The 26,417-nt window shown below is 40.0% G+C and overlaps 7 protein-coding genes and 2 long non-coding RNA genes across 9 annotated transcripts; 4 read left to right on the forward strand and 5 right to left on the reverse strand.

Annotated features, from left to right (window-relative positions):
* Window positions 1-458: 458 nt before the first annotated feature.
* LOC123471271 lies at window positions 459-2,170 on the reverse strand. Its single transcript, XR_006645593.1, has 5 exons — window positions 1,756-2,170; window positions 1,464-1,691; window positions 869-880; window positions 674-803; window positions 459-604 (listed from the first exon to the last, which is right to left on the reverse strand). It is a non-coding gene; the product is annotated as an uncharacterized LOC123471271 (long non-coding RNA).
* A 2,196-nt stretch (window positions 2,171-4,366) lies between these two features.
* Window positions 4,367-5,181, reverse strand: LOC116920018 (transmembrane protein 14C). Its single transcript, XM_032926080.2, has 3 exons — window positions 5,020-5,181; window positions 4,621-4,810; window positions 4,367-4,546 (listed from the first exon to the last, which is right to left on the reverse strand). Exons 1-3 carry the CDS (start codon window positions 5,096-5,098, stop codon window positions 4,483-4,485), a joined length of 333 nt encoding a protein of 110 aa, XP_032781971.2. The 5' UTR covers window positions 5,099-5,181; the 3' UTR covers window positions 4,367-4,482.
* A 139-nt stretch (window positions 5,182-5,320) lies between these two features.
* LOC116920026 lies at window positions 5,321-6,179 on the forward strand. The gene is made up of 2 exons (XR_004392130.2): window positions 5,321-5,798; window positions 5,878-6,179. It is a non-coding gene; the product is annotated as an uncharacterized LOC116920026 (long non-coding RNA).
* Window positions 6,087-10,021, reverse strand: LOC116919992 (F-box only protein 25). The gene is made up of 9 exons (XM_032926038.2): window positions 9,873-10,021; window positions 9,673-9,807; window positions 8,549-8,616; window positions 8,414-8,460; window positions 8,132-8,321; window positions 7,864-8,039; window positions 7,356-7,718; window positions 6,940-7,292; window positions 6,087-6,862 (listed from the first exon to the last, which is right to left on the reverse strand). The coding sequence occupies exons 2-9, from the start codon at window positions 9,801-9,803 to the stop codon at window positions 6,661-6,663; spliced, it is 1,530 nt and encodes a 509-aa protein (XP_032781929.2). The 5' UTR covers window positions 9,804-9,807; window positions 9,873-10,021; the 3' UTR covers window positions 6,087-6,660.
* An 85-nt stretch (window positions 10,022-10,106) lies between these two features.
* On the forward strand, window positions 10,107-11,665 carry LOC116920017 (M-phase phosphoprotein 6). Its single transcript, XM_045172410.1, has 4 exons — window positions 10,107-10,299; window positions 10,388-11,085; window positions 11,147-11,247; window positions 11,322-11,665. Exons 2-4 carry the CDS (start codon window positions 11,032-11,034, stop codon window positions 11,593-11,595), a joined length of 429 nt encoding a protein of 142 aa, XP_045028345.1. The 5' UTR covers window positions 10,107-10,299; window positions 10,388-11,031; the 3' UTR covers window positions 11,596-11,665.
* Window positions 11,611-12,494, reverse strand: LOC116920015. The gene is made up of 2 exons (XM_032926076.2): window positions 12,303-12,494; window positions 11,611-12,234 (listed from the first exon to the last, which is right to left on the reverse strand). Exons 1-2 carry the CDS (start codon window positions 12,413-12,415, stop codon window positions 11,787-11,789), a joined length of 561 nt encoding a protein of 186 aa, XP_032781967.2. The 5' UTR covers window positions 12,416-12,494; the 3' UTR covers window positions 11,611-11,786.
* A 157-nt stretch (window positions 12,495-12,651) lies between these two features.
* On the forward strand, window positions 12,652-13,639 carry LOC116920013 (ADP-ribosylation factor-related protein 1). Its single transcript, XM_032926074.2, has 6 exons — window positions 12,652-12,821; window positions 12,878-13,048; window positions 13,112-13,144; window positions 13,202-13,250; window positions 13,309-13,480; window positions 13,537-13,639. The coding sequence occupies exons 1-6, from the start codon at window positions 12,729-12,731 to the stop codon at window positions 13,625-13,627; spliced, it is 609 nt and encodes a 202-aa protein (XP_032781965.1). The 5' UTR covers window positions 12,652-12,728; the 3' UTR covers window positions 13,628-13,639.
* Window positions 13,640-13,646: 7 nt separating this feature from the next.
* On the reverse strand, window positions 13,647-19,012 carry LOC116919984 (Fanconi anemia group D2 protein). The gene is given in 14 exon segments (XM_045172411.1): window positions 13,647-14,505; window positions 14,508-14,591; window positions 14,646-14,751; window positions 14,818-15,059; window positions 15,061-15,390; window positions 15,471-15,674; window positions 15,736-16,175; window positions 16,251-16,316; window positions 16,319-16,496; window positions 16,560-16,974; window positions 17,053-17,614; window positions 17,676-18,375; window positions 18,431-18,579; window positions 18,638-19,012. Coding segments are annotated over 14 exon segments (4,404 nt in total). The 5' UTR covers window positions 18,852-19,012; the 3' UTR covers window positions 13,647-13,791.
* Window positions 19,013-19,076: 64 nt separating this feature from the next.
* On the forward strand, window positions 19,077-26,307 carry LOC116919982 (HEAT repeat-containing protein 1). The gene is given in 14 exon segments (XM_032926020.2): window positions 19,077-19,315; window positions 19,371-20,083; window positions 20,144-20,463; window positions 20,543-20,852; window positions 20,917-21,105; window positions 21,166-21,361; window positions 21,426-21,727; window positions 21,788-22,726; window positions 22,782-23,057; window positions 23,123-23,390; window positions 23,457-24,414; window positions 24,479-24,818; window positions 24,820-25,065; window positions 25,124-26,307. Coding segments are annotated over 14 exon segments (6,303 nt in total). The 5' UTR covers window positions 19,077-19,176; the 3' UTR covers window positions 26,231-26,307.
* The last annotated feature ends 110 nt before the right edge of the window (window positions 26,308-26,417 follow it).

The following is a 26,417-nucleotide window of genomic DNA, read 5'->3' on the forward strand; positions in this document are numbered from 1 at the left end:
CCTCAAAGGAATAATCACAACAAAAGAAAGAAATGAATTCTTTGATAGTAAAGAACTTTAGATTTGCCTTACGCTATCTGAACAACAGTGGAGTACCAAACAAAAGATTTTACAGACATCTATGAGGATGTTAATTCTGGAAGGGTTCTTGTTGCCCTTTCCCACCTAATCCATTTGTACAGTAACGAAACCTAAAGCTCTTTTAATACAACAATGTTGAATCATGCTTTTGGGAGTTCAACCAAGCCAAATGAGTCTTTTGTACAAATGATATTGTCAATCTGGTTCTTTGTACAACTGCTATCTGAAAATTTTCCAATTATTTTTACTTTCTGATTGACCCTCGTCTGTTCATTGTGGAATTCAGTTGCAGCTCAATCAAAGAATATGTTTATGACACACAAAACTGGGACTAAATAGTTTACCCACTCTAATATACTGTTTAAAAAAGACACTCACGTTATAAGTGTTGTCATTTTCTTCTCCAGATTAGAAACGGCCTTTTTCCAAACACATTGAAACCCAGAGAGCATGGCACCAGCCCAGATTAATAACAACCTTTGACTGATTACTGTAATGAGGAATTGATCAAATGAAAATGTATCTGAATAACAAAAAATGAGATAAGTAAATACTGAAAACGAATTCAATTTTGAATTTAGAAGTAAAAGACCTGATAACGATTTGATTTAGGCGACAGCATTTGCTCCAACACCTTTAGGTACGCTAATGATAATGTAAATGCGCGCCACTTTTTTAATATTTTGGCGGGCACTGACATTGACAAGACATTCTTACGACATCTAGCGATAAACGGTAAAGTTCAAGTTTTTTTTTCCCCAGTTTTGCATTCAACTATTTATTTAACCTGTCTTCCATCCTGTTAATTAACAAAGGTTACACAAAAAACAATTATTTGAAAAAGGGGCTGGGCGGATTTGATGGGCAAACCGGTATACCCACCCCATTGGAAAAGGCGGCTTGAAAACAAAAGGAGTTAAAAATTTTTTTATTAAGGGCGTCACTGATTGGGGGTTGGAAATCATTAACCGGGTTTTGAACCCGGGAAGAAAGTTTTAAATTGTGTACCCATGAAAAATTAAAACCCCTCCCCTTCTCTCTATCTAGGTTGTCTGCTATTGCTGCAAATTTAATTATAATTTATACTCTGTCGATTCTCGATTCATTTTCCTTGTCCCAACTGATTACTCTTCAAAGTTTTTTTCTTCCAATCGTTGAATGCCCAAAATATCAGTGTCCCAAAACATTGGTTCAGTTCAACCAGATTAATGTTATAAAAAATCAACCTTATTTCTTATCAACCAGGTAGACGCCAAAACGCGCCTTAATTAACAAAGGTGTATGGTAAATTAAAACCCTAGGTTAAGAGAAAAACAACTTTTTCTTTTTGAATATCTTTTGAATATATATATTGAACTGAAATATTCAAAGGATAACCTTACCGCGACTATCTTCACGATCATTTAATGTTGATGGGGATTCAGGATATTGATTCAATGGATCGATGGAGTTATTTGTTTCAGAATCAAACACCATACACAAACCGACATAACATGTGCCTGACTGCCAATGTGGCTTGCTCGGTTGCGATTTGTTCCGCACAATGTATTTTAATTTTACCGTGAGCGCCAATTTTGAATATTTTGGCCAGAGTTATAGAATAGTTATATCTAGAATTTACAAGAGAAAAATTAATTTTTCTTTTGAATTATATGGGAAAAACGTCAAACTTACCAATTTCATTGACAGAAATACCGCAGCTTAATAACTACCTTCAAAAAATTACAAATGAAACCGTCAATGGCGGTTGCTAGCAATGACACCATTACCAAAAAATACATAATCAAATTTAGTTTATTGTAATGTTAATCGCAGATTCCTCAGAATTCTCGCAGTTACCTCTTGTTTTTTGCCTCGTGACTTACCCGTGTTTTCATCGAAGTTCCTCCAGTTTTCACCAACAGTTCTCTTCAGAGCTATTTCACCCAAAGTTCTTTTCAGAGCTATTTCACCAAAAGTTCTTTTCAGAACTACGTCACCAACAGTTCTTTTCAGAACTATTCCATCCCACATCCGTTTTCCAATCTCCGGTTTTCAGTTTTTGGCTTCATTTTCATCTCCTTCCCATCCCATCTTCATCGAAATGCCACTCTTCCCCTCCCCCCCCCCCCCCAACTTGTTTTTTTTTTTTTTTTTTTTTTTTTTGTTTTTCCCCTGTTGTTTTTTTTTTTTTTTTTCTTTCCTTTTTTTTTTTTTTTTTTAATTTTAAACAAAAACGGGGGGGCCCCTTCCCCTTTTTTTTTTTTTTTAAACAATTTAATTTTTTTTTTTTCCCCCAAAAAAAAAAAAGTGTTTTTTTTTTTTTTTTTTTTTTTTTTTTTTTTTTTTTTTTCCAAACATATCATATAAACAAAAAAAAATATTAAAAAAAAAAAGGGGGGGGGGGGGGGGAAGGCCAGCCCCCCCCCCCCGGCCCGCCCCCCCAATACATTTTTTTTTTTTTTTTTTTTTTTTTTTAAGGTGAAAAAAGCTAATTTTTTTTTTTTTTTTCTCCAAAAACAAAACATTTCTCCTTCTTTTTTTTTTCTCTTTTTTTTTTTTTTTTTTTTTTTAATAAATTATTTTTTTGAGGTGGGGGGGGGGGGGGGGGGGGGGGGGTTTTTTTTTTTTTTTTTTTTTTTTTTTAATAATTTTGTGGGGTATATAATTAAGGTGAAAATGAAATTTATTTGTTTTAAAATTTGGGGGGGGGGGGGTATTTTTTTTTTTTTTTTTTTTTTTTTTTTCCCCCCCCCAAAAAAAAAAAAAGGGAAAAAAAGGAAGGAGAGAAGGGGGAAGGGGGAAAAGAAAAGGAAATTTTTTTTTGGGAAAAAAACCCCCCTTCCTCCCCCTCTTTTTTTGGGGCCCCGGGAAAAAGAAAAAAACCCCGTTTTCTTCCCCCTTTGTTTTGGGGGCATCACTTTCTGAAGAGACATCTGTCGCCTCCGCATCCGTGGACGCTGAACTGATCCATCCCAACTCTGAAAATCATCAAGAGAACAAAAAGTCTTTGAAACACTTAGAAGAAGGGCATCCACCTTTCCTTCCCTACGTGTTTGTTATGGACTGCCTTAGACCTTTCGGTCCCCCAGCCAACTTACGAAGTCAAAGCAGAACCACAAGACGAGTACTTACACGTATCGAACGTTCCTTTCTCGGTGCCCAGCGAAGAAGTTGTCGCCTACTTTCAAAAACTTGCTGGAGCAGTTAAATTCTTCAGCATGCATTTGAATGAGGACGGAGTTTACTCCGGTAAGGCAAGCATCATTTTCTGCCGCCCTGACGACGCTCGCAAAGCACTCCTGCTCTACGATGGAACACCACTTGATGGTCGTAAGCTGAAGCTGAAGTTGTTCGTTGACGGTGAGGCAGTACACCCAAATCACGTCACACTACTTGAGCTTCCAGGTACTTTCAAAGTTGACTGGGTTAACCCCCCTGCTCGCAACATGGTTGTTTTACCTTCTGTGAACAGCATGACGGAATTCATGGCACAATATCCCACAAACTTCGTTTGAAAATGTCTAGCTCAACTGGCTGTACACATTTCACCTTTTCTCTCTTTCTCTTTGACGTGAACATCTGGTGAAAAGCATTGGTGAATTTCACAACGGCAGGTATGGGAATTGTATTCGGAGCTTCTGTCCACCACCGACTTGTGAAGACTCGGGTTACGGTGGCAGAGTTCTGTCAACAACTCTTTCTGCCTTGCATTTTTGTCTCTTGCTAATTTTCTTGTAAATATGCTTCAAAATTCCGTTAAAATTTTAACCCATATTCCGTCACATTTGAATTCCCTTGTTGTAAATATGCTTCAAAATTCTCGTCCAAATTTTGATCCATATTTTGTCACACTTTCGTTCCATCATATCCTTATTCCATAAAATTCCCATCCAGTAAAAGCCTATTTTGACTGTAAATAAACAAATTACTTTTCCCAACTGATTTTTAGTACATTTTTTCCCTCTCTAAATCTAAGTATGGTAACATCTACAGAATGCAATTAGAGACATTTTGTAGTGGGCAATAAACTAAGAAATAAAACAAAAGTATTTTTATTCACCTCATCAATGTGTTTATTTTCGTCTCGAATCTTCACTATCGTGTGATCGAATGAGGTCCATTTTATCCCTAGGAATTGTGTTTGTGCATACCTAATCTTATCTTTCCAGGAAAAAGGTAGCCAACGGTCAAATAAGATTTCTCTTTGATCGTTTCGAAACGGACAACTCTGAAAAGAACGACGAAATGATCAATGACTCAGTTGCCACTAACCTAAAATAAACAAATAGGTGAAGCTGTTGTGTGCAAGAGAACATAAAGGTGATGTATTGTTTATAACTTTATCCCAACTACGCATGCAGCAATAAAGAATCTTTCTTTTGAGTTATGTTGAGGAAAAAGTCCTTCATAACGCTCGGGCTAGTCGTTCTTAATTGAAACTAAGCCGAGTGCTCTTGCACCAAAACGGGCGACCATCAACAAACTAAAAAATTTTGGTATTTTAAAATGAGATCAATTATAATTCATACAAATATAAAAAGAAACTTTTACGTTTACCTTACTGCTGCTATAAGACCAGCTGGCATCATTTTGCCACTGTCCAAGAACCTCTTTCCCATGAAACCTCCCAATGCAATGCTGGTGCCGAGGGCTGTGTAGTAGTTGTTTGGATTATTTGAGGTTTGATAGGCTCCTAAGCCAATAAGGGAACCAAAGAGGAGACCCATACCAAGAGAAGGAATACTTCCTGAAAGTATGAATAATATTGCAGTAATTAACATCTTTGGAAAATGTTAACGAAAAAGTAATCCTGACCACAAAATGTATAAACTTGTATCATAATCCATACTTAGTACTCTATGGCATAAAGGCTGACGGACGGAGAATTTCGTTTCAATGAAGAAATCGTCTCACCAACAGATAAAAATTAAAAGAATCCAATTATAGAATAAATACCGGCTTTAACGTATCCAATAATTCCTCCTGTGGCAACGAGGGCTGCATAGCCGTAAGTTAGAAAATCAGTGCTAGGCATGCCGATAGTGTCCGTCTACTTCCTGGTCGAATATGAATAGAAATGAACAAGTGGTCGAGCAAGTTTCGACTTCGGCTGAACGTTGCCTATGTCGTGTCATTTTTGTAAACAAATGTGGATATCGATTTCATGAATATCGAATAAATAATCGATTGCTATATCGTAAAGAGTTTTCGTGTCATTACATACTACAACCAAATTAAAACTTGAGGAAACATTTAAGATTCTGTTTCAGATATTAATTAATTGTTGCAAGCCACGTTTGCAGAGCTATATGTGTCTCTTTGTATACGTGACTCCAATCACAAAGCCAATTGGTTTAAGGAAAGCTGCCAAAATCTTATTGCTCGCGCCCTACCCCTACGCGTGCAAACTGTTTTACAGACGCATATGTATGTCATTAGTCGGAGAAGCTTCCAAAACTACAACAGGAAGGGCCCTCTTCCGTATTTGTCCGAAAGCAGTCAAGGAATCTCTGCGTGACAGAATGGAGAACATTTAGTATCAAATCCCAAGCCAATCATAGCTTAAAACCAGCCATATAATTGCCAAAAAAGAAATACGTGTTGTAACGTTGGCTTTTATCCAACAGCCAATAATTCCTCAATTGACATCCACGTTATTTTTTGCGTTTCATTTTGGCCCTTCAGAAACGCACTTGTGGCTAATTTTACTCTTTGAATATTACCTCGGCTTCAACGTCAGTTTGGAAATTTGATATTTTTCTTTTTCTGAATTCCCTCAGACACAACATATTGAATCGTGTTCCGTCATTCTAGGCATCAAACTTGTCTGCATGGTGTATCTGGAAATCTGGTTGACCCTTGAACGCTACGCATCCTTCTCTAAACAGTTTATATCTCAGTATCTCAGCTCAAGTGCTTATTATGTTCAATGTCTTATAAAGAAGGGTGGTTGGTACACCACGTACAGCGTAACATGTAACATCTGCCGAAAAGTTTACATAAAAGAAGGCACTTTGCAAGACTCTCCGAGAACCGTTTATTCTATTATAGATATGTAAAAGTCTGATACCGTACCTAAAGATACAAACTCAATGATCAACGACTGCCGTAAACTCTAAAAAATTGAAGTGCAAGACAGCAGAATGATGTAGCAATCTCTTCTAGACGCTCGAAGTGGTACGTCAAAAACACTACATCAATACGAAAGGAAAGAATCGAGTCATGCATGACAAAAAATATTTAATAAAGATCGACTATAGATTTATCGATCACTACAAACAAAACTATCACAGTTAAAATGTCGACACAATAAAATGATTGTTTATAAAACTTGACATGAGACTACAGCTAAAAAATCATTAGTTTGATCCTTGAGGATTTAATATCTTCTTTAAGCATTTCTTTTTTTTTTTCCTCCAGGAGCCCATTGCGCGTTTCCCAAAATAAAAATAGTTTACGCCCAATACCGAGTAAGAGAATGCGGAGGTTTGATATGCGAACCAATAACCTAAAAAGGGAAAAATATATGTTCTTCCGGCATGTTTGTCAAAAAAAGAGTCTTCTTTTAACTTTGTGCGTAGAAAAACTGTCGCATTTTTAGAGAGAGAAAAATTTGAGGAAAGCTTGAGGCGGTATGGGCACATAAAAAGTTTCCGGGTTGCAGCTGGGTTCGTCAGACTTGTTATCTGTCGGCTGATGATCGACTATGCATGGATGTCCGTACGTTTTCCAAAATAGGCAACGGCAGTTGCGGCACAGATGGAGAATTTCGGCATAGTCTTCACGCAGTCCAAATAACCTAGAATTGTTTAAAGATTTATTTTTTAAAGATTTCTCCAGCTTCTTTTCCAGAAATAGTGCAAAACAGATGTTCACCTGCGCGCACGATGGAAGACATCCTCCCAGTCTGTTTCCAAAGGAGTCTGATTACTAGAAGTGCCATCATCTTCCTCGTTATTTTTCCTCCTAGGCGGAAGCTGATTCATTCGGGGCGTACTCTGGGGGCTGTTAGGTTCATTATCAAGCATTCCTCGTTGATCGAAATGGTTCCTGACGTCCTGGAAGCTTACCAATCGAACATGATTAGCATTGCCGACTGATTGCAGATGATTTGACTCTTGTTTCTCCTTTTGCAGACCCAATAGATTTTCACGGTAGCGTTTCAAATGCTCGTGGAAAGCACTGGAAACACGACCCCGAGTGTCTGTCGATGAAGCATTATCCAGTAACTGGGGGAGAGAAGCTTCAAAATTTACGATCTAAAAATAGTAACAAGTCTACTGCAAGGTTACCTCTTCCGGTTTAGAAGATTCTGAATCATGACTGCGGACGGGGCTGCGCCTACTGTTGAGATACGGATGAGGCGTTCGACTACTACGATTATTCTTATTCAATGTCATGTTCAAGGGAGGTTTCTCTCGCTCTTTCTGTATTTCTCTCAGTGCAAAACTAATTTGTACGGGCGAGAAGTGAAAGCGACAAAGACGCTTCCACAAACGTTGCTCGGCGCTAAGTTTCTGGGCTACTCCGCACGCCTCCGCAGCTGACAGCAAGTCCCTGTGATCAGCCAAACGAAATAGAATTTCTCTGACGCACTCTTCGGGCAAATCTTCGAATTTTGGTTTGTCCTCTCCTCCATTATTGCCAGGAACCGACTGCAATTAATTATGTAAACCAAACGAGAAGGTTATTAAACGCACAATTGCAAGGTTCTGCCAAAACAACTTTCTCTATCAGCAGCAACTGTCATTTGAGCGAAAGTTGGGTAAGGTAGTAGATTATTCAGGAAAATGTGTATACCTCAGCATGGCGAATGCTTGAAGCGATGGCGTCTATACGATCGATAGTACGAACGTGTTTACCCCACAATTGTGAAGAGCCCAACGGTGTACCCCACCACGAATCACCGCGCACAATTGTACGCAAATCGGTTAGTAATTTGACTAGAACATGCACGTTCTGCTGGCTTCCTTGGGCTATAGAACGAAAAAGAACGGAATAATTTGATCGGCACCTAATAATTTTAGACTTTCACGTCATTAAAGATTTATGTAGGGACGGCGTGTACCTTGAACTGCAATTTCCTCCAGGACGTTAAGAACAGATTTCTGAGCACAGCCAGATAGATTGGTAATCCTGTGCTGGGAAAGCAACAATTCGAGAAGCTTTGCTGTGTAAGGAAATCTTCTGTGATCGTGAACGGCGCTGCGGAAATCCAGGCGACGCAGGGCGTCGCTCAACCCGTTGAAACCAGCCACCTAATATTTCACAACCATCAGCTCTCGTGACTCTCGGCGTGAAGATCATATCAATGAAAAAGACCCCCCCAAAAAGAGGAAAACACACATACCTCTTTTGTGCATTTTAATGTGATTTGACAGTGGGGTGGTAGGCAACCTGATGAATAAACAAAAACAACGTGTGAGTTTTCAATGCAATGTCATATGTGCCATATATGTACTGCTGAGTCACATTGAAAGTTCACCTTTTGTTTTATCGAGTCCTTCCTGGTTGTTATCCAGTGCGCAGTTTTCTTTATCGTCATCTGCTGGCCTGGATTAATGATAAACAACACACAATGTACGTTCAATTTTTCCACGTGATATGACGTAATTACTCGATAAATTGGTTGGCGTGATACGCTATAGAAAACGACTAGAGTTGACCACACGACATTTATCGTTCATTTTCCTTTCAGTTTTTAAGGACACGCATAGGCAGTCAAGCGAACATTGTAACCATTCTCACGGGCGAAGAAAGGCATAAAACTTTCCCCCCGTTAGTTTATCTGTACCCCCGTTTTAAGACAAGTTTCGCTCGAATTACTTATTTATTTATTTTTGCGCAATTTCGGATGGCTTGTTGTTGTGCCCTCAATTCCACAATTTCGATCATAACAGACGATGCTTGATGCTAGGAAAAAGAAAAAAAAATGGTGAAAACACAACGGCAACGTTTCCCAGGACGCTCTATTGATTTTCCCTACACCAGAGGAAAACGTTGCGACCGAGCGTAAGGAGCCTACAGCTCGAGCCTGTCCAGCGGAGTATCTAATTCCAATCGCAAAAGAAACCATTAAAGTCCGATTATTGATTATCAATCAACTCGGCGTGAAACTATTCCCCAAGACGGCGTAATAGCGTTTTGGCTCACGGTCGCGTGTAGTACAAACAAGCCGTTAACCCCATCGACTAGTTGCAAGACGTAATGAAAATGGCCAAGAGCCAAAGAATCTTATCATAAACTGCTGTAAGTTCGTCACAAACCCCGAATGAAGAAATCGAAAATACAAACAAGAAAAAATTCACGAAGGAACGCAAGGTTTAGAGAACGTTCACATCCGGTTATTTTTGTCATGCAGTTAAAAACAAAAGAAAAATCGACGACCCTGAAAGAGCACAAGACGTAGTTCACTTTTGGCTTTGCTTTTCTTTTTTTTTTGTGCATGAAATCGTGATCATTGCATCACGAACTAGAGAGGTTCGCCATTGGCCTTGATGTCATTGGCTGGACAGGTAAAACACGCAAACACCAATTTAGCGAGTGAACGTCATAGCAACAGCGAGTACAATAACAAAGAAAAGAACATAAATGAAAAATTAGACTAACCTGTGGAAAACACCATTCTCAGAAATTAATCTTTTTCGATTAGTTTCCAAGACTTTCAGCTTTTCCCAGCCATCTTCGGTTTTGATCCAAGATTCGCCAGGTGAACGCCAGTCTTTTGCATAAAAAGGCATTGTGCTGATCGTAGAACGAAAAGTTCAACATAAAAGAATTTTTTCAATTTGAGCAGCAATAAAAATTACGTTTCTCTTGAAGTTTTTCGGAGGAGCCAGAAGCACAACTGTCGTTCTCGAGCTCAGGTCTTTGTCTGACGCAGGAGCAAGTTGGTATCCCCGACTTTGCTTGTGTTGACTAACATCGCAGCGTGTGTAACGTGGCTTTGTTGTGAAGCGTGTGACGTCATGGCTAACTGCCAAACAGCTGATCGACCAAGCCATGGAAAAAACGTAAGGTAATACGTACACAATCGGCACAATCCTGAAAAATTGGGGTGAATACAACGTGATTTCCTATCTGTTCTTCCATAACGGCCATTATTGGCGTACTGCGTAATTACCAGTATTTCGTTGTTGCTGAGCAATACAGGAGAACTAGGTGTAAAACGTTTCGTTCTAAGAAAAACAACAAGAACAATTAGCAAAAAAGTCAATTTTTAAATCCAAAATCAAGGTAATAGTTATGTAACTTCTCCCAACCCTCCATAATGTCCATATTTATCTATTAAATGGTTTGAATTACTTGCACTTTTACTTTCTAGCTTTGCAATTTTGGGGAAAATCGATAGCAAGATTTTTATTTTATTTTAAATGGACAATTGGCTCGTGGGAATGATCCTAAGAAGAAACCAAATAACAAAAAAAGTAAGAAACGCATGCAGAAGGCCTATGTTGAAATAGGGAAATTTTCGTCAAGCTGAAACGTGGCGAAGCTTGAAATTGCAAGAATTTCTGCACTTTCTAGTTACAATTTACTTTGATTGTTCTGATATAACCCTCAGATTACCGTGATTATAACATGTGTTCGATGTAAGGTTTATTAAAACTAAGCTGTGAAATTGCGACATAATCGACGTTGGGTTTTCTCGTGGGCAAAGAGCAAGTGCAACTTGAAGTGGACCAACTGAAGTGGAGTCTGCACACTGCAGATTCCGCTATAGGCCAACGCCGCCATTGCGGTTTGGATAAGCTCAAAGTATCTTAGTACAGCCACATTTCAGTGGCATTAACCATTGTTGCCTTCCCTTTTGGTAGTCTGCCACACGTGTTATTTTTATAAAACGTTGTCTTATTACTCAGACTCCGATCTTAAAATTTTCATTGTGTGCCCCGTTTGAAGATTAATTGAATAAACAAATAAGCTATTTTTCGGCTATTCATCTTCCGTTCTGTGATTAAGTAAAATATGGGCCCTCAAAGGAAAAAATTGCTCCTGTCTAAAAATCTTCTTGAAATGAAGGTATATAATTATTAATTAACTTGATAAACATGGGCATCTTATCAAAATGTTCTTATTGTAGTTTATGAAAAGAACAAAAGAGAAGACTGAAAAGGAATTGGAAGATGAAGAAAGACAAACAGCTTTTGCAAACGAAATAACCTCAGCTATGTTGTCACATGGGTAAGTCACAATTGGTACACTCACATGTCCTCCAGATGCCACATAATATTTTTTTAAATCTTTTTTTTATCTAGGAGCAAATTTCTTATGGAATCAAGCTATGCTGCCTGTGAAAATCTTTCTTTTGGCAGAATGAGCTTCAAGGGTGCCAATCCAGAAATTGAAAAGATTATGAATAGATTTATGTCACCACATCCACAAAAAGAAGATTCTTTATTGCAGAATGAAAAATATGCTGATGTGACAGCTACTGAGGTTGCACAAACCCTTTCACTCACAAAGACTATTTCAAGAAAGTTTTCTAAACAATCTCTCAAGAGAGGTTTCAAAAGACCTGCTGAAGATTGAGGCTTACAATAAATGTTAAGAAAAATTTTGATACATGTATTTGAATGTTGAATGAAATGATTTCATAGAATTTCTACAAATGAACAGTTTTCACATTTTGATGAAGAAAACAGCCAGAACCATGGTACCCTGCAATTACATACATGACAAGTTGTTTCATACATGCATCTTTGATACCTGTAAAACATAAACTATGTGTACATCATCTCAGCCATCTGAGACATTTTCCGTGGGATGTAAACAATACAATCAAGGTAGGCTGCCAACTCTTCTATGGTGGTGTCATCCTCTTCTGGGCAGGGGTTTAGTGCTTGCTGTGAACATGATGACTGAAACACACGTGAGTTTTGATTCCTGGTGTCACTTTCACTGAAGGTATCATCAGATGCAATGAAGGTCCCTTGATCTTTGAACTTTATGAAGTTAAGCTTGGGTTTCCTTAGGTATTTCGACTTCTTCACAATTTGCAATCTGGCTTTCCTCAACAACGGTTTAGTATTTGAATGTCTTGATTTTGAAGAGCTTGTTTTGTACACAGAGGCTATTGTCTTAAAAACAGGGGACGACGTTACACGGCTTTGGGGTGGCGTTACCAAGCACCGATTCCATATTTCGCACAACTCCTCAGAAGGTTCTTGCCTGTAAATAAAGCACAATGGTTCGGTAATATACAAGGCCATTCAAAGACAGTATTTATTGTAACCTACTTTGACAGAGGTTCGGCAGGAATAACATCTGTTTCGTTTGGTAGGTGTAACCTTCTCAGCTCTTCTTCAACAACGTCTTCAGAGTTCGGGTTTGGAAGCTTAGTATCAGACATGTTTACAAATTAATCCACCACAAAAAAGATATTGCAATATTCGTCGGCCATGACGCATCTAGAATTTCTGCCCGAAGTCAGCCGTTGCAATGTCAAAAGTAATGCGATCGATAAAACGAATTGCTTCTCTAACCTAAAGAAAAAAATTTTTAGTTTTATATTTTTATAAGTTTATGAATTAGTAAACCATTTAGGTTTTGATTTTTCGATAAATAATAGAAATTACAGTGGCAACGTCTTGGGGCAGCTGTTAAGGACTCCGGAAGTATCTTACTGTCAAAATAAACAACGTGTAAATTTTCAAATTGTCAAAATGTATCATCTTTTATCAGGCTTTTACAAATACTTATTTCAGTTAGATGAATATTACGTTCTTATATTGGGTTTAGACAATGCTGGAAAATCGGTAATATATTTTGTTTTATAGAGCATTACGTAAATTAATACCCAGAATTTGTACAGACATATCTAGAGGCAGCCAAAACCCACTTCACGAAAAATTATAAAGCACTTAATCCCAATAAAATTACCTCAACAGTTGGATTAAACATAGGGGTCATCGAAACCGATGGCTGCAGTTTGAATTTCTGGGATTTAGGTGGTCAAGAGGAGTTGCAGTCCCTCTGGGACAAGGTAGTGCCTTGAAAATGGATTTTACTTAAAAATATTCAATTAACTCTGTTTAACTCTATGTAGTACTATGCTGAATCACATGCAGTAATCTATGTGGTAACTTTAATATACTTAAGCTGTAGTCACATTGAGCTAAAATATATATTGATTTAGGTTGATGCTTTTGCTCGTGACAGAATTGAAGAATCTAAGGCTGTGTTTGGTAACTTCAATCAAGTTTTCAACAGATGCAACTTGTACTTATTGCAAAATTTTCATAGATAAAATGATTGCAAGTGAGCTGTTAAAGGGCATCCCTTTGCTTGTCCTTGCAAACAAACAAGATCTTCAGGATAGTATGGGTGTACGTGAAGTGAAGCCCATATTTAACCAAAATGCCCATTTAATAGGTCAAAGGGATTGCATGGTGATGCCTATTTCTGCATTGAATGGGTATGGGTATTCCAGAACTTTGTTAATCAACTACTTCATTTTCTGACTACTTTCAGGGATGGTGTGGATGAAGGAATCAAATGGCTGGTTCAGTGTATAAAACGTAATAGTGTTGTCCGACCGCCTAGGAATCAGAGTGATAATTAATAAGCTGCCATGGAAAAAATATTGATTACATATTTTTATTTAAATGGAAAAATTCCGAAAATTCCCGTGTAAAGAAGAATATAAAGAAACTTCTGAATTCATAAAAAATACTGAACAAAAAAGAACCTTAAGGTGAAAACCTGCACAATGCAAACCACGCCAGGCTAGTATTCGCGACTGCGAGAATCAGAATCACTTGGTTCGGCAATATTTTCTCGCAATACGGTTACATCATCGTCTTCTTCTTCCGTATCATCATCTTCCGACGATGCGTTCTGCACCTGTCCGCCATCATCGGATTCTGCAGTACTTCCTTGACTAAGAATCTCTTGACCTTTCAGATTTTTATTTTTGAGGTTTCCAATCCAGAAAGCTTCCGCGCATCCATGTGCTGCAAGCATATGTTTAACGCGGTAAAATATCGCTTCTCGAATCCTAGTCATAGCTGGAATATTAGCTGCTAGCGTTTGATCACTTGATATCTTGGCATGATTGCACACGTTCTGCAGCGTCCGCGTGCTTTTTTGTAAATTTTTCAATAATTCTTGCGATTCTTCCTTGATGTTCTTGAACTGTTTGTCGAGTAGTGGCATAGCCGATTTGTAAAAAAACTCAATTACTAAGCGACCGTGCTTTAGGCAAGAAATGAGGATGCTTCGTTTGTCATTCGTTTTTACTGTTTCTACTAGTTGGTTCAGCAAGTAGACCACTTTCTCCCAAGTTTTGAATGTTTCTTTTACAGATCTTGGACTAGCACCTGGACCGGGAATTTTTTTGACATTTTCGACCAGAGCGACAAATGCCGCACGAAAGTAGAAGGTGAATGTTGCCTTGTTACACGTACGGAAGGACTCCGACTCGGAACCACTTTCTCTTTTCCATCTGATTGGATTACCTCAGCCATGGCATTTGTAATAATATCCTCTAATTTTCCAAATCCATTAGAGCCATGAAGTAGATAAATCTAATAAGAGAATATGTTAGCTTAGATTTCCCTGATTTTTCTACCAAAACTTACTTGAATCATATTCTCTATATCTCGATTGAACTTCGATCCTTTGTTCGATTCCCCGTCCGCTGTATTCCAGCTGCGCTTCAAATATCCTTCTGCGACCGTCGCCAAACTGCAGAGAGCAAACATAATTATTTGATAACGATGATAAGCTCCCATTTTTTCAGAGGGCTTCTACCGTTCCGATAGTTCCGGCTCAGGATGGTGATTGTAAAGACTGACCAGCAACTGTACGTGCTCAACGGCACAAGCGAAGGAAGTAACCGAACTGGAAAATTTCTCTATATAATCGAACGAGGAAACCTGAAGTTCTTCAATATTTGCTGTTTTGGCATCGTCACGTACGCGCCCGGCTATAAACTTTAGAGCATCTTCTAGTAACGGAGCACCCGTTGACTTCTGGAACTCATGCCATGAAAGAAATGCGATTAAGAATGCGAAAAATCAACGTGTAGCTGTTGCCGAGTCGTTGGGCCAGCTCAGTGAACATTTCCGGTCCGTCTAGCATCCCATCACTCATTTCAATCAGTTGCTGGAAATAGCCCGAAATAGCCTCCAGGTGGGTAGTTAGTCGTCTAATGAGTGACACACTCCGCTTAGCTACTTCCATGGGTATGTAGAGGTCCAGCATCAAGAAAGAGTCATACTCGGATTCTTGTTTTAGAGGAAAGCGGCGCTTAGGCGCCGCAGTTAATAACTTGTGCTCTAACTTGGCTGCCAAATCGCCCAACAGCAACTCGAGATCTGTTGGCTGTAAGAGAACTCGATAGAATTTGCGAGATAGAACTAAGGGCTTTTTCAACAAGCTTATACTGTAATGCTTTACCGTACCTTTAAGGCGGTAGTTGCATCATTCTCAGTCAGTTCCAGTGTGGAAGAAAGTAACACAAACACGGATAAGTCAAGCTCGCGGAAATGGATGGGATAAGTCGAAACAACCATGTCTGGTTCGCCAACTTTTCCGGGTTGCGATGGGACAAAATCGAATTTCGAAACTTCGGAAATCGATTCACGAGGTGTGCTATGTAAAATGGACTAGAAGAATAATGATTCATTTTACTGTGTTCATTTTGCAAGCATTTTTGTGGACTTGTACCTTATTTGGTGTGGCTAGGGTTGTGTCATTCTGACTATTTACTTTATTGGATCCTTTGCCTTTTGTTCCACCTTTCTTTGATGCAGCTCCCTTTTTCTTTGGACCACTTTTACTCTTTTCTTTAAGAGCACGCGCCGGTTCTCCCAAAAACACCGATGGAGGGGGCATGAAGGAAGAATTTTTAGCCAGAACCCGATAGAACTTCTTTTTAAGATCTACCACGTCTCGCAACCGTTGTATAACTTTGGCGCGCATTGGTTTCGAACGGGCAAACGTGTTAATGACTTCGATACACCAATTGATGCCATAAAAATAGCAACGACACACTATGTCTTTGTCAGTTTGAGACATTCGTTCCAAATCGTCCATCACTTCGTCTGTTGGAAGGCAGAGAGCACACCCCAGTAGTGCATCGATATCTTCAAGGTTGGCCTGGTGATGGAAACAAAAAACTACGGAATTACACATGCGTCAAAAAACGTGGTTTAATAGATAGTAAGAGGAACCTCTTCAAAAGGAATCGATGGTATTGCGGAGGAGCCGAAAATGAGACATTAGTGTTGTAAGAGATGGCTGATTCCACTCTCTCGATCTCTTTTATCCTTGCGAATTTGTTCTTTTATTGCCATAGGAGCGATGTTCAGAAAAACCATTGCGACGGAAGGTGTATCTTCTTCAACAGTGTCCAAACCATACTGTAGAGACAGGGGAATTTGGAAAATATCGATCTGCTGTTCGGTTTCATCCACCACAAAGTGTTCCTGGACAATTGAAAATATGATTTAAGAACATTCCACAAAACCTAAATCAATGCAGGGCTATACTTGGAACTTTTCGGAAACGCCGTCATAAAGATAGCTATGAAGAGAAGGATGGATGTCATGCACCAACGAAGTGCTAGCCATCTCATCCATGAAGAGGGCGGTGACCTCTGGGACGTGTTTTGTGGAGGCGTTAACAATATCAATGATGGCTTTGGCTTGAATCAGGCGCTGGTCACTTTGAAGGACTCCGCTACGGCTTGTATCTGTAATAGTCAAAGACGAACTTGACTGACTTGACTGACTAAACTGACCATTCCCACTCAATTCGCCCACGAGCTCTGGATTAGCTAGGACGTGGATAAGGGCAACAGAGCCCAGTATTCCCATTCGTTGATATTCCACTTGTTTTCCTGCAAGCTGCTTTTTAATTATCATCAAGAGCTCACTTTGGATTGAAGCACTGAAGGATGCTAACCTGCAGTCAATTCAAGAATAGCAAAAAAGTTAATTATGTGGCCAAAAAATTGTGGCTATTTTTTTAAAGGCTCGTTACCTCACTTTCGTTTCATCGGTCATTGAAAAGCCATAAGCCATTTTGGCTAAGAGTTCCATAACTCTTTTCACCTGAGGAAGCGCCATATACTCGATATATTCCAACAAGGAGACAATGAAGGCCGAAAATCGGACCAAATGGTTCCAATTTGCATCAGCGAGCTCTTGTAGAACAATCAAGGCAGCTGTCGCAGGACTATTATTGGACGATGAATTGTGTCCAGCACAACTGACGTATTGGATTAATGCTTGTACTACCTCCTGCTGATAGAATTCGTCAAAATGAACGAACATTTCTTGAAAGAAGACAGAGCCATGCAGAGCCAGCAAAGGATCAGAAGTCAAGATCAAGTTGTCAGCAATTGCGCACAATTGCTCGAAGTAGTTTTTAAGAACACAGTCGTATAGTTTGAACGTTTCTTTCACTAGTTCAGTCGTTAATTTCTCTGAACGAATTTTCTTCCGAATCGTCAGTTCAACTTCGGGACGCCGTCCACTTATTTTATGTTGAATCACTAGTACAAGCATATCGCTACAAGTGAGTTCCGTTTTGGACTGGATCTCTGTGTAAAAAACAATAATCTGTTTAAAGGTTTAAAGAAATGTAAAAACTGGTCAGAATACCTTTTAGCCAGGTATCTGCCAAGGATTTTGATCCTATCATAGAGTTCTGAATTGATTCTGTTGATAAGGAAATGCAATCGTTAACAGTATCTTTTGAAACACGTTCGTGACGCTTTTTGAAGATCTTGTCGAAGTGTAATCCAACCTCTTTTATGATAGAAAGGGTTTCATCTGGTTTTATCCGTTTGAACACAAAGGCTAGGAGAACGGGAACGGTTTCGAGAGGAACATTTGGTAGTCTCTTTACGACTTTCTGTCGAATTTCGGCAGCTTCATCTACGGGAAGGCTAAGATCACCTAGAACATCTAGGATTGCGGCGGTCAAGGAGTTATTTGTTTCGTCCAGCATACCACAAAGAACGAAGGCCACGCGAATATTCTCCTTGTCGCCTACCACGCTGGGTAAGCAAGAAATAATTTCCTTTCTTATGGTTGAAGAGGAAGAGTTTAGGAGATCCAAGAGCGTGTCGACGACATGCACAGGGTCCACTATCCGATTTAACCAGGCAATTTGGGAAAGAATCAAAGAGGGAAGATTGACCCCCGTAGCTAACGGCCTCTCCTCTTTGGCTGCCTTCGTGAATCTTTTCAAAATGGTAGCCATCAACTTTGTTTGGATTTCATCGATTTGCAGCAACAACCTTACAAGGGAATCCTGAGGCAAAGTAATAGCATTGCTGGTTTCTTGGTCTCCTGAATTCTAAACAAAAATGATTGTGAAATCAAAAGTTTCCTCTAAAATAAAGAATGTTTACCTCTGTTAAATGTAATGCCTTTATAAAGTTGTCTCTGTTGTTGAAAAAAGTATCACACTCAGACACAAAAAATTCAATGCTCCTTGGATAGTGAACACTAGTTGTTAGGTTTTCTCTCAAGCTCTGTTGGAACTCGAATTGTTGAACACCTAATGAGAATTAGAAATAAGCTATATGTTATACAAACAGACATTGTATGAAACAAACTCAGTAGGTTAGGCAGGTTTCCCGTCCTTGGATGAAACCCAGCTTCTGTTAGTGTCTTAATGAAATCAGCAGGACCAGTAGCTAGATTATCAATATCTTCTTCTTTTCTCTTTTTCGCATTTGGCGGTGGCAACGCTCCCAATATATTGTCGTCTTCATCGTCGAAATCCAACATCATCGTGGCCCTTTTCCTCGTCACGTTACTCCGGTTCATTTTCGAAGATCAGTTTGAATCGTACACAAAACTTGAAGGCTCTTTTCAATGGTGCTTTAAGGGAACAACTATTATGGGGATTAACTAGACGACAACTGTGATTATCCAAAATATTAGACTGCACCCCAAAGTTTTTTTCATTGCTTTTCTCGTATCTTTCCCGCCTGCTAGGGGCTGAAGTTCCTCTAGCGAGAATTTTTCGTTTTATCTTAAAAAACAAAAGAGCAGCGATTTATTCTATGGTGGTCTGCTCGCTCTGTCACACGTGGTTTCCGAATCAAGCACACATTTTCTTACTGATGTGAAGATATTGGCATTATTAAAAATGACAAGTTTATCACGTCAACTTAAAAAGCTTGCAGCTCCCCAAACCTCTTTATTAAAACTTGACAAAAAGAAGCCTTCACTCCTCTTTGACCCGCTAGAAGCAGCAAATTTAGACAGAGATGCAGTTTTCGAAATCGGTAGGTTTTCTTGTCTAGTAGGTTTTGAAGCAGTGACCAAAATTTTGTTTTGCAGGCTTGTCGGGTCTTGAAGATCTGGAGAAACTTGACATACGATTCAGCGAGTTTCGCAATTCTCTTTATTCACTTACATCAAAACAATTTGAGCGGTCTGTCCATACAGTGGAAATCAATACGAAAATCGATGAAGAGATTGAAAGATTCCTAGTTTTGTTATCTCCATATTTTACATTGAGAAGTTCCCAAAAAGCATTGGAATGGCTTGTGAATCGTTTTCATATTCATCAGTTCAACACAGATGCCTTTATCATGTGCATACTACCGTTCCATGACACAAACATTTTTGTGAGAGCTATTCAACTTATTGCATTGAGAAATCAGTTTGGTCAATGGTACTGGCTCCGTCCCCTTCAAAAGCCTGGAATTCCACTACCAAAGAACACACTTCTCAATTGTTGTGCAAAGGATATTGGACTCATCAAACTCATTTGTGCAAATTTAGATAAAGCTACAAAAATTCATTCAGAAAAACCATCCGTGTTGAATGTTTTCATCGCTTTTTTCGCCTCGACAATCATCGGCATGGTGGAGCGCTCCAATGGAGTAAGCGAAGAGCAATTAGCTATTCTTCTTCCATCCATTCTTAATGGTCTCGTCAGCAAATTTCCTGATCTTGTTGCTGGATGTTACATGATCGTCGCACAGTTGAATAGAAAAGCAAACTTGAGTCCACGAGTTGCAGAAGATTTGCTTGTATCAACAATAAAAGTATTTCTGAAAAAAAAAGTATGCAGTTTCTGTTTACTAATTGATAACTTCTCGTTGCAGGGCATGACTCCTTCATTGGCATTAGAAGCCGTCACGTTACTTATTGTATTGTGTGATCGGCAAGAAAAGCATACATTTGCCGTCTCCCAAATCCAAAAATCTTTCAAATCTCTCCTGTTGAGTAAGGAACTGCTTCCATCAATTGGCACCCTTGCATCCTGTTACCAGGTTTCGTCGTTCATCTCGGCCTTGATACAGGGATTCGTTTTGGAGCTAGGGCAGAGCGCCAAGAACTTACGCTTCAAAAAAATACTTACTTTTTTGACAAATATGATTGAAGAAGTACGTTTCATCGGGGATGATTCAACAGTTGTCGTCAAGTAAGTAGTCTACATGCCTGTTCGTGGTTTTGAAGCTGTAAATGTGATTTTTTTTTATTGGTTTTGTTTTGTTCGTTAGGTCTTTTATTTGCGGATATTTAGAAGCAATCGAGAAAATGGACGTAGCTTCTAAGAAAAAGTTGCAAACGGTGATCGTTTCGATTTTGGATCGTCTGGAGAAACAATATCCTGTCGATTTTGAGAAAGCTATTCATCTGTCGACGGTTGATCATGCCATCAGCGTTGAGCGCAAGGAAGAAATCCGAAAATTGCTGGGAGCGAATTGGGATGTGGATCATACCTCGCTCTTTTTGAAACTGAATCATAGTTCTGCTGAAGTCAGACTAGACGCAATTCGATCAGTTGTTCAAGCTGTGCAGCAGGGGAAGGTACGAATGACGTACTTAAAATGATTTCTGCTGCAATCATTGATAAACTATTTTCGCTCAACAGGTACGCAACATGAGTTTTGCCGTCTCCAGCATTATTGAGCGACTTACTGACACTGACGCTCTAGTAGTCAGTGAAGTACTTCTTCTTGGTGAAAACCTGTTCACTATACTTCCAAGCGAGAGACAGTTTTCAATATTGCGGGCTGCCCTGGGTAACGGGCTGCCAGGAGATAGTGAAATCTGGAATCCCGTAAGCAAAATCAATAACGCTAATCGAATCAACTAATAATTTTCTATTTGTTCGCACAAGGTCCGGCTAAGTTTAATCAAATTGCTTTGCAGCAAAACTTATGTCGATAAACTCAATGAGGACGAGTTAGTTGAACTCTTCTTGGCACTGTTACCTTTCCTTGTAGCTGTTGGTACGATGGGATTGGACTTAACGAAGCAAATCGCTGTCTCCGAATTAAAGAAACACTCTCCAATGCTTCAAGCTCTTGCCCAAAGTAAGTAGAACCTTTTAATTCTTATGTAAAGCACGCTATTAACTACTTTCCTTTGTTTGAATAGAAATTGGATGCCACAAACAGAATGCACAAATCGAGAAAGAATGGCAAAATGATGAATCTATCACCTACAACTTGCATGAAGTAATGCGCCAAGTCAAGCCATTCTCAAGTGAACAATTGAACGTAAAACTTGGCGAAAGAATCCTAGGATGTATTCAAGATCCTTTAACACATCCATCTCTATCTGTACCGGCTATTTTGGTTATGGCAGCGCTTATCCAAGGTGAATCGAACTCATTGGTGGCCACCCGAATGGCTACTCGATTTGTTGATGTTTTATTTGGAATGGTTAAAACCGCCAAGGTAATTCAAACAACCACCTAGAATATTAATGGAATTCAGTATCTTAATTGTCTTTTGAAGGCGTATCCGCGATCGGAAGACAAAGGAAAGAATCGCATTCGTGCGTTTCTGCTCCAAGCACGTGGAAAAGGAGTCGTTGCCCATGATGCCCTTCTTTATGGCGCAATGGAAGTGTTCCAAGGCCTTCCGATTGATTATTCCAAGATGTTTGAAAGGCAGTGGATGGCGCTGACCAACGTTGATGATCCTAACGATGCCAGCATGCTGTTTTTGCTGAGTTTATTTCGTTTCCTTGTGTTGGGACTGACTTCGAAATCTACTACACCGTTCCAGATATCTCTGCAAACGTTTTTTAGTCGTATGGAAGAAGCGAAAACGAAACTGTTGTTTCTCAGTCTCGTTTGGAACAATTCGGATGCTCCTGATTCGTTGAAGATAGTAGCCCTTAAAATGGGTTCATTGTACCTGGAACAAGCTGCAGCTAGAAACACTTGGGCTATCCAGTACAGCTCGTCAGTTGTTCCTCAACTCATTTGCTGCTTGACTTCCACTAATCCACTTATTCGTCAGCACGCTTTGGCCATCTTTAAAGTACTGGGATCCTCGTTTTCAACTTCGCCGAAAACATATGGCACTCTCATAGTCGAGATCCATCAAGCTGCTGAAGAATTAAAAATTGACGAAGAGCAAGTCAAAGTTGTCTTGGCCAGGCATTTATGTAAGAAGACTGCCACGCCTACGTCCGCAGCTTTGTTTGAATTGCTCGTCTTGAACGATGTTCCGGATTGCGTAAAACAAGGACTTCTGAAGGCTCTCGAACAAGTGAATTCATCCGAAATCTTGACGCGATTGTTGCCTCTGATTGAGGAACTCATCAACAAAACGGAGGCTCCACTCCCAACAATCCAATCAAACATCTTAACTATGCTCTTGGAAAGATTCACCCCCGAGTCTGCCCCTATTATCGCTAAGCCCGAAGGCTGGAACTGTTTCCAAAAAGTAACAGTTTCATAATTTGTTCTTGAACAGCAGTTAATTAAATTCTAATTGGTAGGCACTACGTTCATCCTACAATGCCATCGTGACTGGAGAGCAACAAGTTGTTCTCTCACCTCAGGATATTGTCATTGAAGTTATCACCAAAGACTTTTTCCGAGTTCTACCCACTGAGTCCATTAAGCTCAAAATTTTCGATGAGTTGTTGGAAATCATTATCGATACGGATAAAACGGTGACGGCCAGGCAGGCACGACGTGCATTAAAAAGAATTTCATTTGATGCGGCTTTGTTGATGAAACAGCTTGAATTCAAGTCGCAGCCGATCGAATCGGTAATTCTTATTTTATTTCTTGATTTTATGATTTTATTTGATAACGTTTGCCTTTCTTTACTCAGAAGGTGGATATTAAAGTGAGTGAACTGAGAGGACGGCGCCAACGCCAGCAATCACTTAAGCCCAGTCAGTGTCTTCTTTGGAACAGGATCTTGGCCGTTTTGGAAATGCTGCAGATCAAAAAAGAAATTACCAGTATTCATTTGTTGATTGCCCCACTTTTCGACCTGTTGAAGATTTGCCTGGATGAAGAGGAACAGGCTCCGCTAGAGTATTCAAAACAGTTGATCCTCTCTTGTCTGTTAAGCTGTTGTCAAAAACTTCCTCAAGGTTGGCTAACTTTTCTCTTTCTTTAAACGATGTACGTAACCATTTTTCTTTCCTTGATTGAAATAGGAGATAGTGTGAAACTAGCATCGGAATTCAACACAGGCCTGATTGTACAATGCATCCGCGTCTCGAACAATCCACAAACACACCACCAGGCTCTACTTCTGCTATCCCTGGCAGCCCAACTGTTCCCCAGCCACGTGTTACACAACATCATGGCCATATTTACATTCATGGGCACATCGGTGTTGCGTCAGGATGATGCCTACAGCTTCCAAGTTATCGCCAAAACACTTGAATCTGTCATCCCAACGCTGATCGAAGCTTCAATGAAAACTGCCGTAGAACCGGTAGTGACGACCGTCATTCACGTTTTTGCTGACGCTCTTCCCGAAGTGCCTGAACATCGTAGAATCCCCGTTTTCGACAAGTTGTTGACAACATTAGATCCAGAGATTTACCTGTGGTTGGCACCTACCCTCATCCTCTCGAATATGGCTACACAAGGACCACGACTGGGTAGAGGATTAATCAAGGAAGACGACAAAGACCGCATCGCTCCTGATGTAGAATTCTCTTTAAATGTCTGCCACCTGTACAAACCTCAGGTGCAACTCAATGCGTGCATAAGGATGATTGAGTACTTGCAATCATTGCCAGTGGAGAAAGACGAACGACGTCGAGTGGCAAGCACGGAAAATAAAGACATGACGGAGGGAAGCTCGCCGTTTAGTCTTGATCTTCACAGTACCCGACAATTGTGCCACTTTAAATTGCTAATGGTCAATTTCATATCTACGCTTCTATCGTCTAACCGACTGGTTGAGCAACTGGTAGAGTTGGAAGAGGCGGAAAAACCTTCGCTTGAGAAGCTTTATCGGAAATTGGTTGAAACAGCATTAGAGTATACCCAATCGATTTCGCGTCAAGTGGATCTACCACTCAAAGTCACTTCAGCCGAACAGGGTCCAAACCCGAAATTTTGGCGAGCTTTGCTTCACCGATCTTATGACGTCATTGACAGGTAATTTCCTCAGTTCATTTGAATATGACCGATGTTATTAATAAATTTGTTATTCGTTTTACAGAGTTAATAGCTTGCTTCCTAGAGCTATGTTCATCTCGGTGGTGCACTCTTTATTGTCGCATTCTTTACCATCTATCCGACGTCGTGCCATGGAATTGCTGAGTGCTAAACTTCAACATCAATCCAACTTTTTCTCTCTACCTCTAGACGAATCAGTCCTGCTGGAATTGATTCCTTCACTGACTGTCATTGCTAATGGACAGGGATCGAACGAGGAGGCGGCTCTTAATCAGCAAACGGCTTTCTTTACACTCAAATTGTTATGCCGTTGTTTGGGACCATCGGCCAGCACTTCCTTCCGTCCCGTTTTGGATGTCGTAGTTGATACGATTTCACCTGTAAAAATCAAGTTCAACCACTGTCTTGGCATCGGCCTTCCTCTGCTTGGCTGAACTTATTCAAAACATGGGCGTCCAATCGCTACCGTATCTTCCTCGTTACGGTGCTAACCTGGTAGCCCGTTTAGGAGACATATCCAGCATCGAAAACCACGATTTATTATTGCTCAGTGTAGTAACAGCTGTGTACAAGTTGGTTGAAACTTTGCCACAGTTCCTCGTGCCCTATCTGCCTCCCATTCTAAAGCAGGTATGCTTTTTTAAAAATCATTTTGATATTTTTTTATGATAATCTTTTAAAACATTAGATCTGCTACCTGTCGGCCAAACAACCTGTCAATGAAAAACCATCGCAGTTGCAATCGCGTCTTCAGAACATTCGACATTCGCTGGCAACGGCCAGCGTACCTCGTTCATTAATTAATGGAGTAACACAAGTCTACGCCGAAGTGACAATGATTGAAAGTGGAACATTCGTTCCGTCACCATCCATCGGCCCGTTGATGTCCATCCTCTCGGAAAGCTTTGCCGCCATGAGCTCTGAAGAATTGACCATCCAACTACCTGCTTTAACGAGTTTCTTCATCAAGGCATTAGATACTCGTTCGTTATTGAGCGTCCAGCAAGCAACTATTGAGCAGATGAATGCGGCGGAAGAGCCTGTTGTTTCTGCATTAGTATCTTTGGTACTGAAGCTCTCGGAAGCCAGTTTCCGTCCGCTGTTTTTCCAGCTGTACGAATGGGCTACGAGAATCACGGATATGCGGAAAGAACGTCTCGTTTCGTTTTACAACATAACGATGCAAATCGCCGAAAAGTTGAAGGGTCTCTTTGTCGTCTTTGCTGGACATTTCATCCGCAATGCAGCCCAGGTGATTGCGGATACAAATTACACGCAAAAGGGATCGTTGCCATTCACGGGCCCACACGCCGAAGGCAACACCACGATGCTGCTGGAATACGTGCTGAGATGCCTGTATCGCGTTTGTTTGCACGACAATGAGAATTTCATCAACAAGGAACGATTTGAAACGCTGATGGAGCCATTGGTTGATCAACTGGACAATCAGCTTGGAAATGAAGATGTCGTACGACGAAGAGTCAAGGATCTACTCGTCCCCTTGCTGGCCCAGATGGCCGTTGCTGCTAGTGATGACTATCTGTGGAAGGCATTGCATTATCAATTGCTGCTGAAGACCAGAAGTAATTCACCTCACGTCCGCCTGGGATCGCTGAGTGCTTTGTCCGCGCTAGTCGAGAAACTCGGAGAGGATTACCTGGCCTTGTTGCCGGAAGCTATTCCCTTCTTGGCCGAACTGCTTGAAGACGATGTTCACGAAGTAGAAGTAGCAGCCCAAACAACGATTGCCAATATGGAAAATATGCTGGGCGAACCTTTACAGAAATATTTCTAGATTCGGACTTTTTTCGTTTTTGGTTGGAGAAATTGTATCGGGTCTCAGCAAAATTAAATTCTTTTTTTAATTGTTTATTTTCTGTGTATGCAGGACAATATGATTTGAAAGGATTTGGTCTAGTAAGTATTATTTGTTTTTTAAGTAGAGTATTTTTCAAAGTCGAGTTTTACCGAAGAGACGTAGC

The sequence above is a fragment of the Daphnia magna genome, linkage group LG4 (genome assembly GCF_020631705.1).
Source record: "Daphnia magna isolate NIES linkage group LG4, ASM2063170v1.1, whole genome shotgun sequence".
Taxonomy (NCBI): domain Eukaryota; kingdom Metazoa; phylum Arthropoda; class Branchiopoda; order Diplostraca; family Daphniidae; genus Daphnia; species Daphnia magna.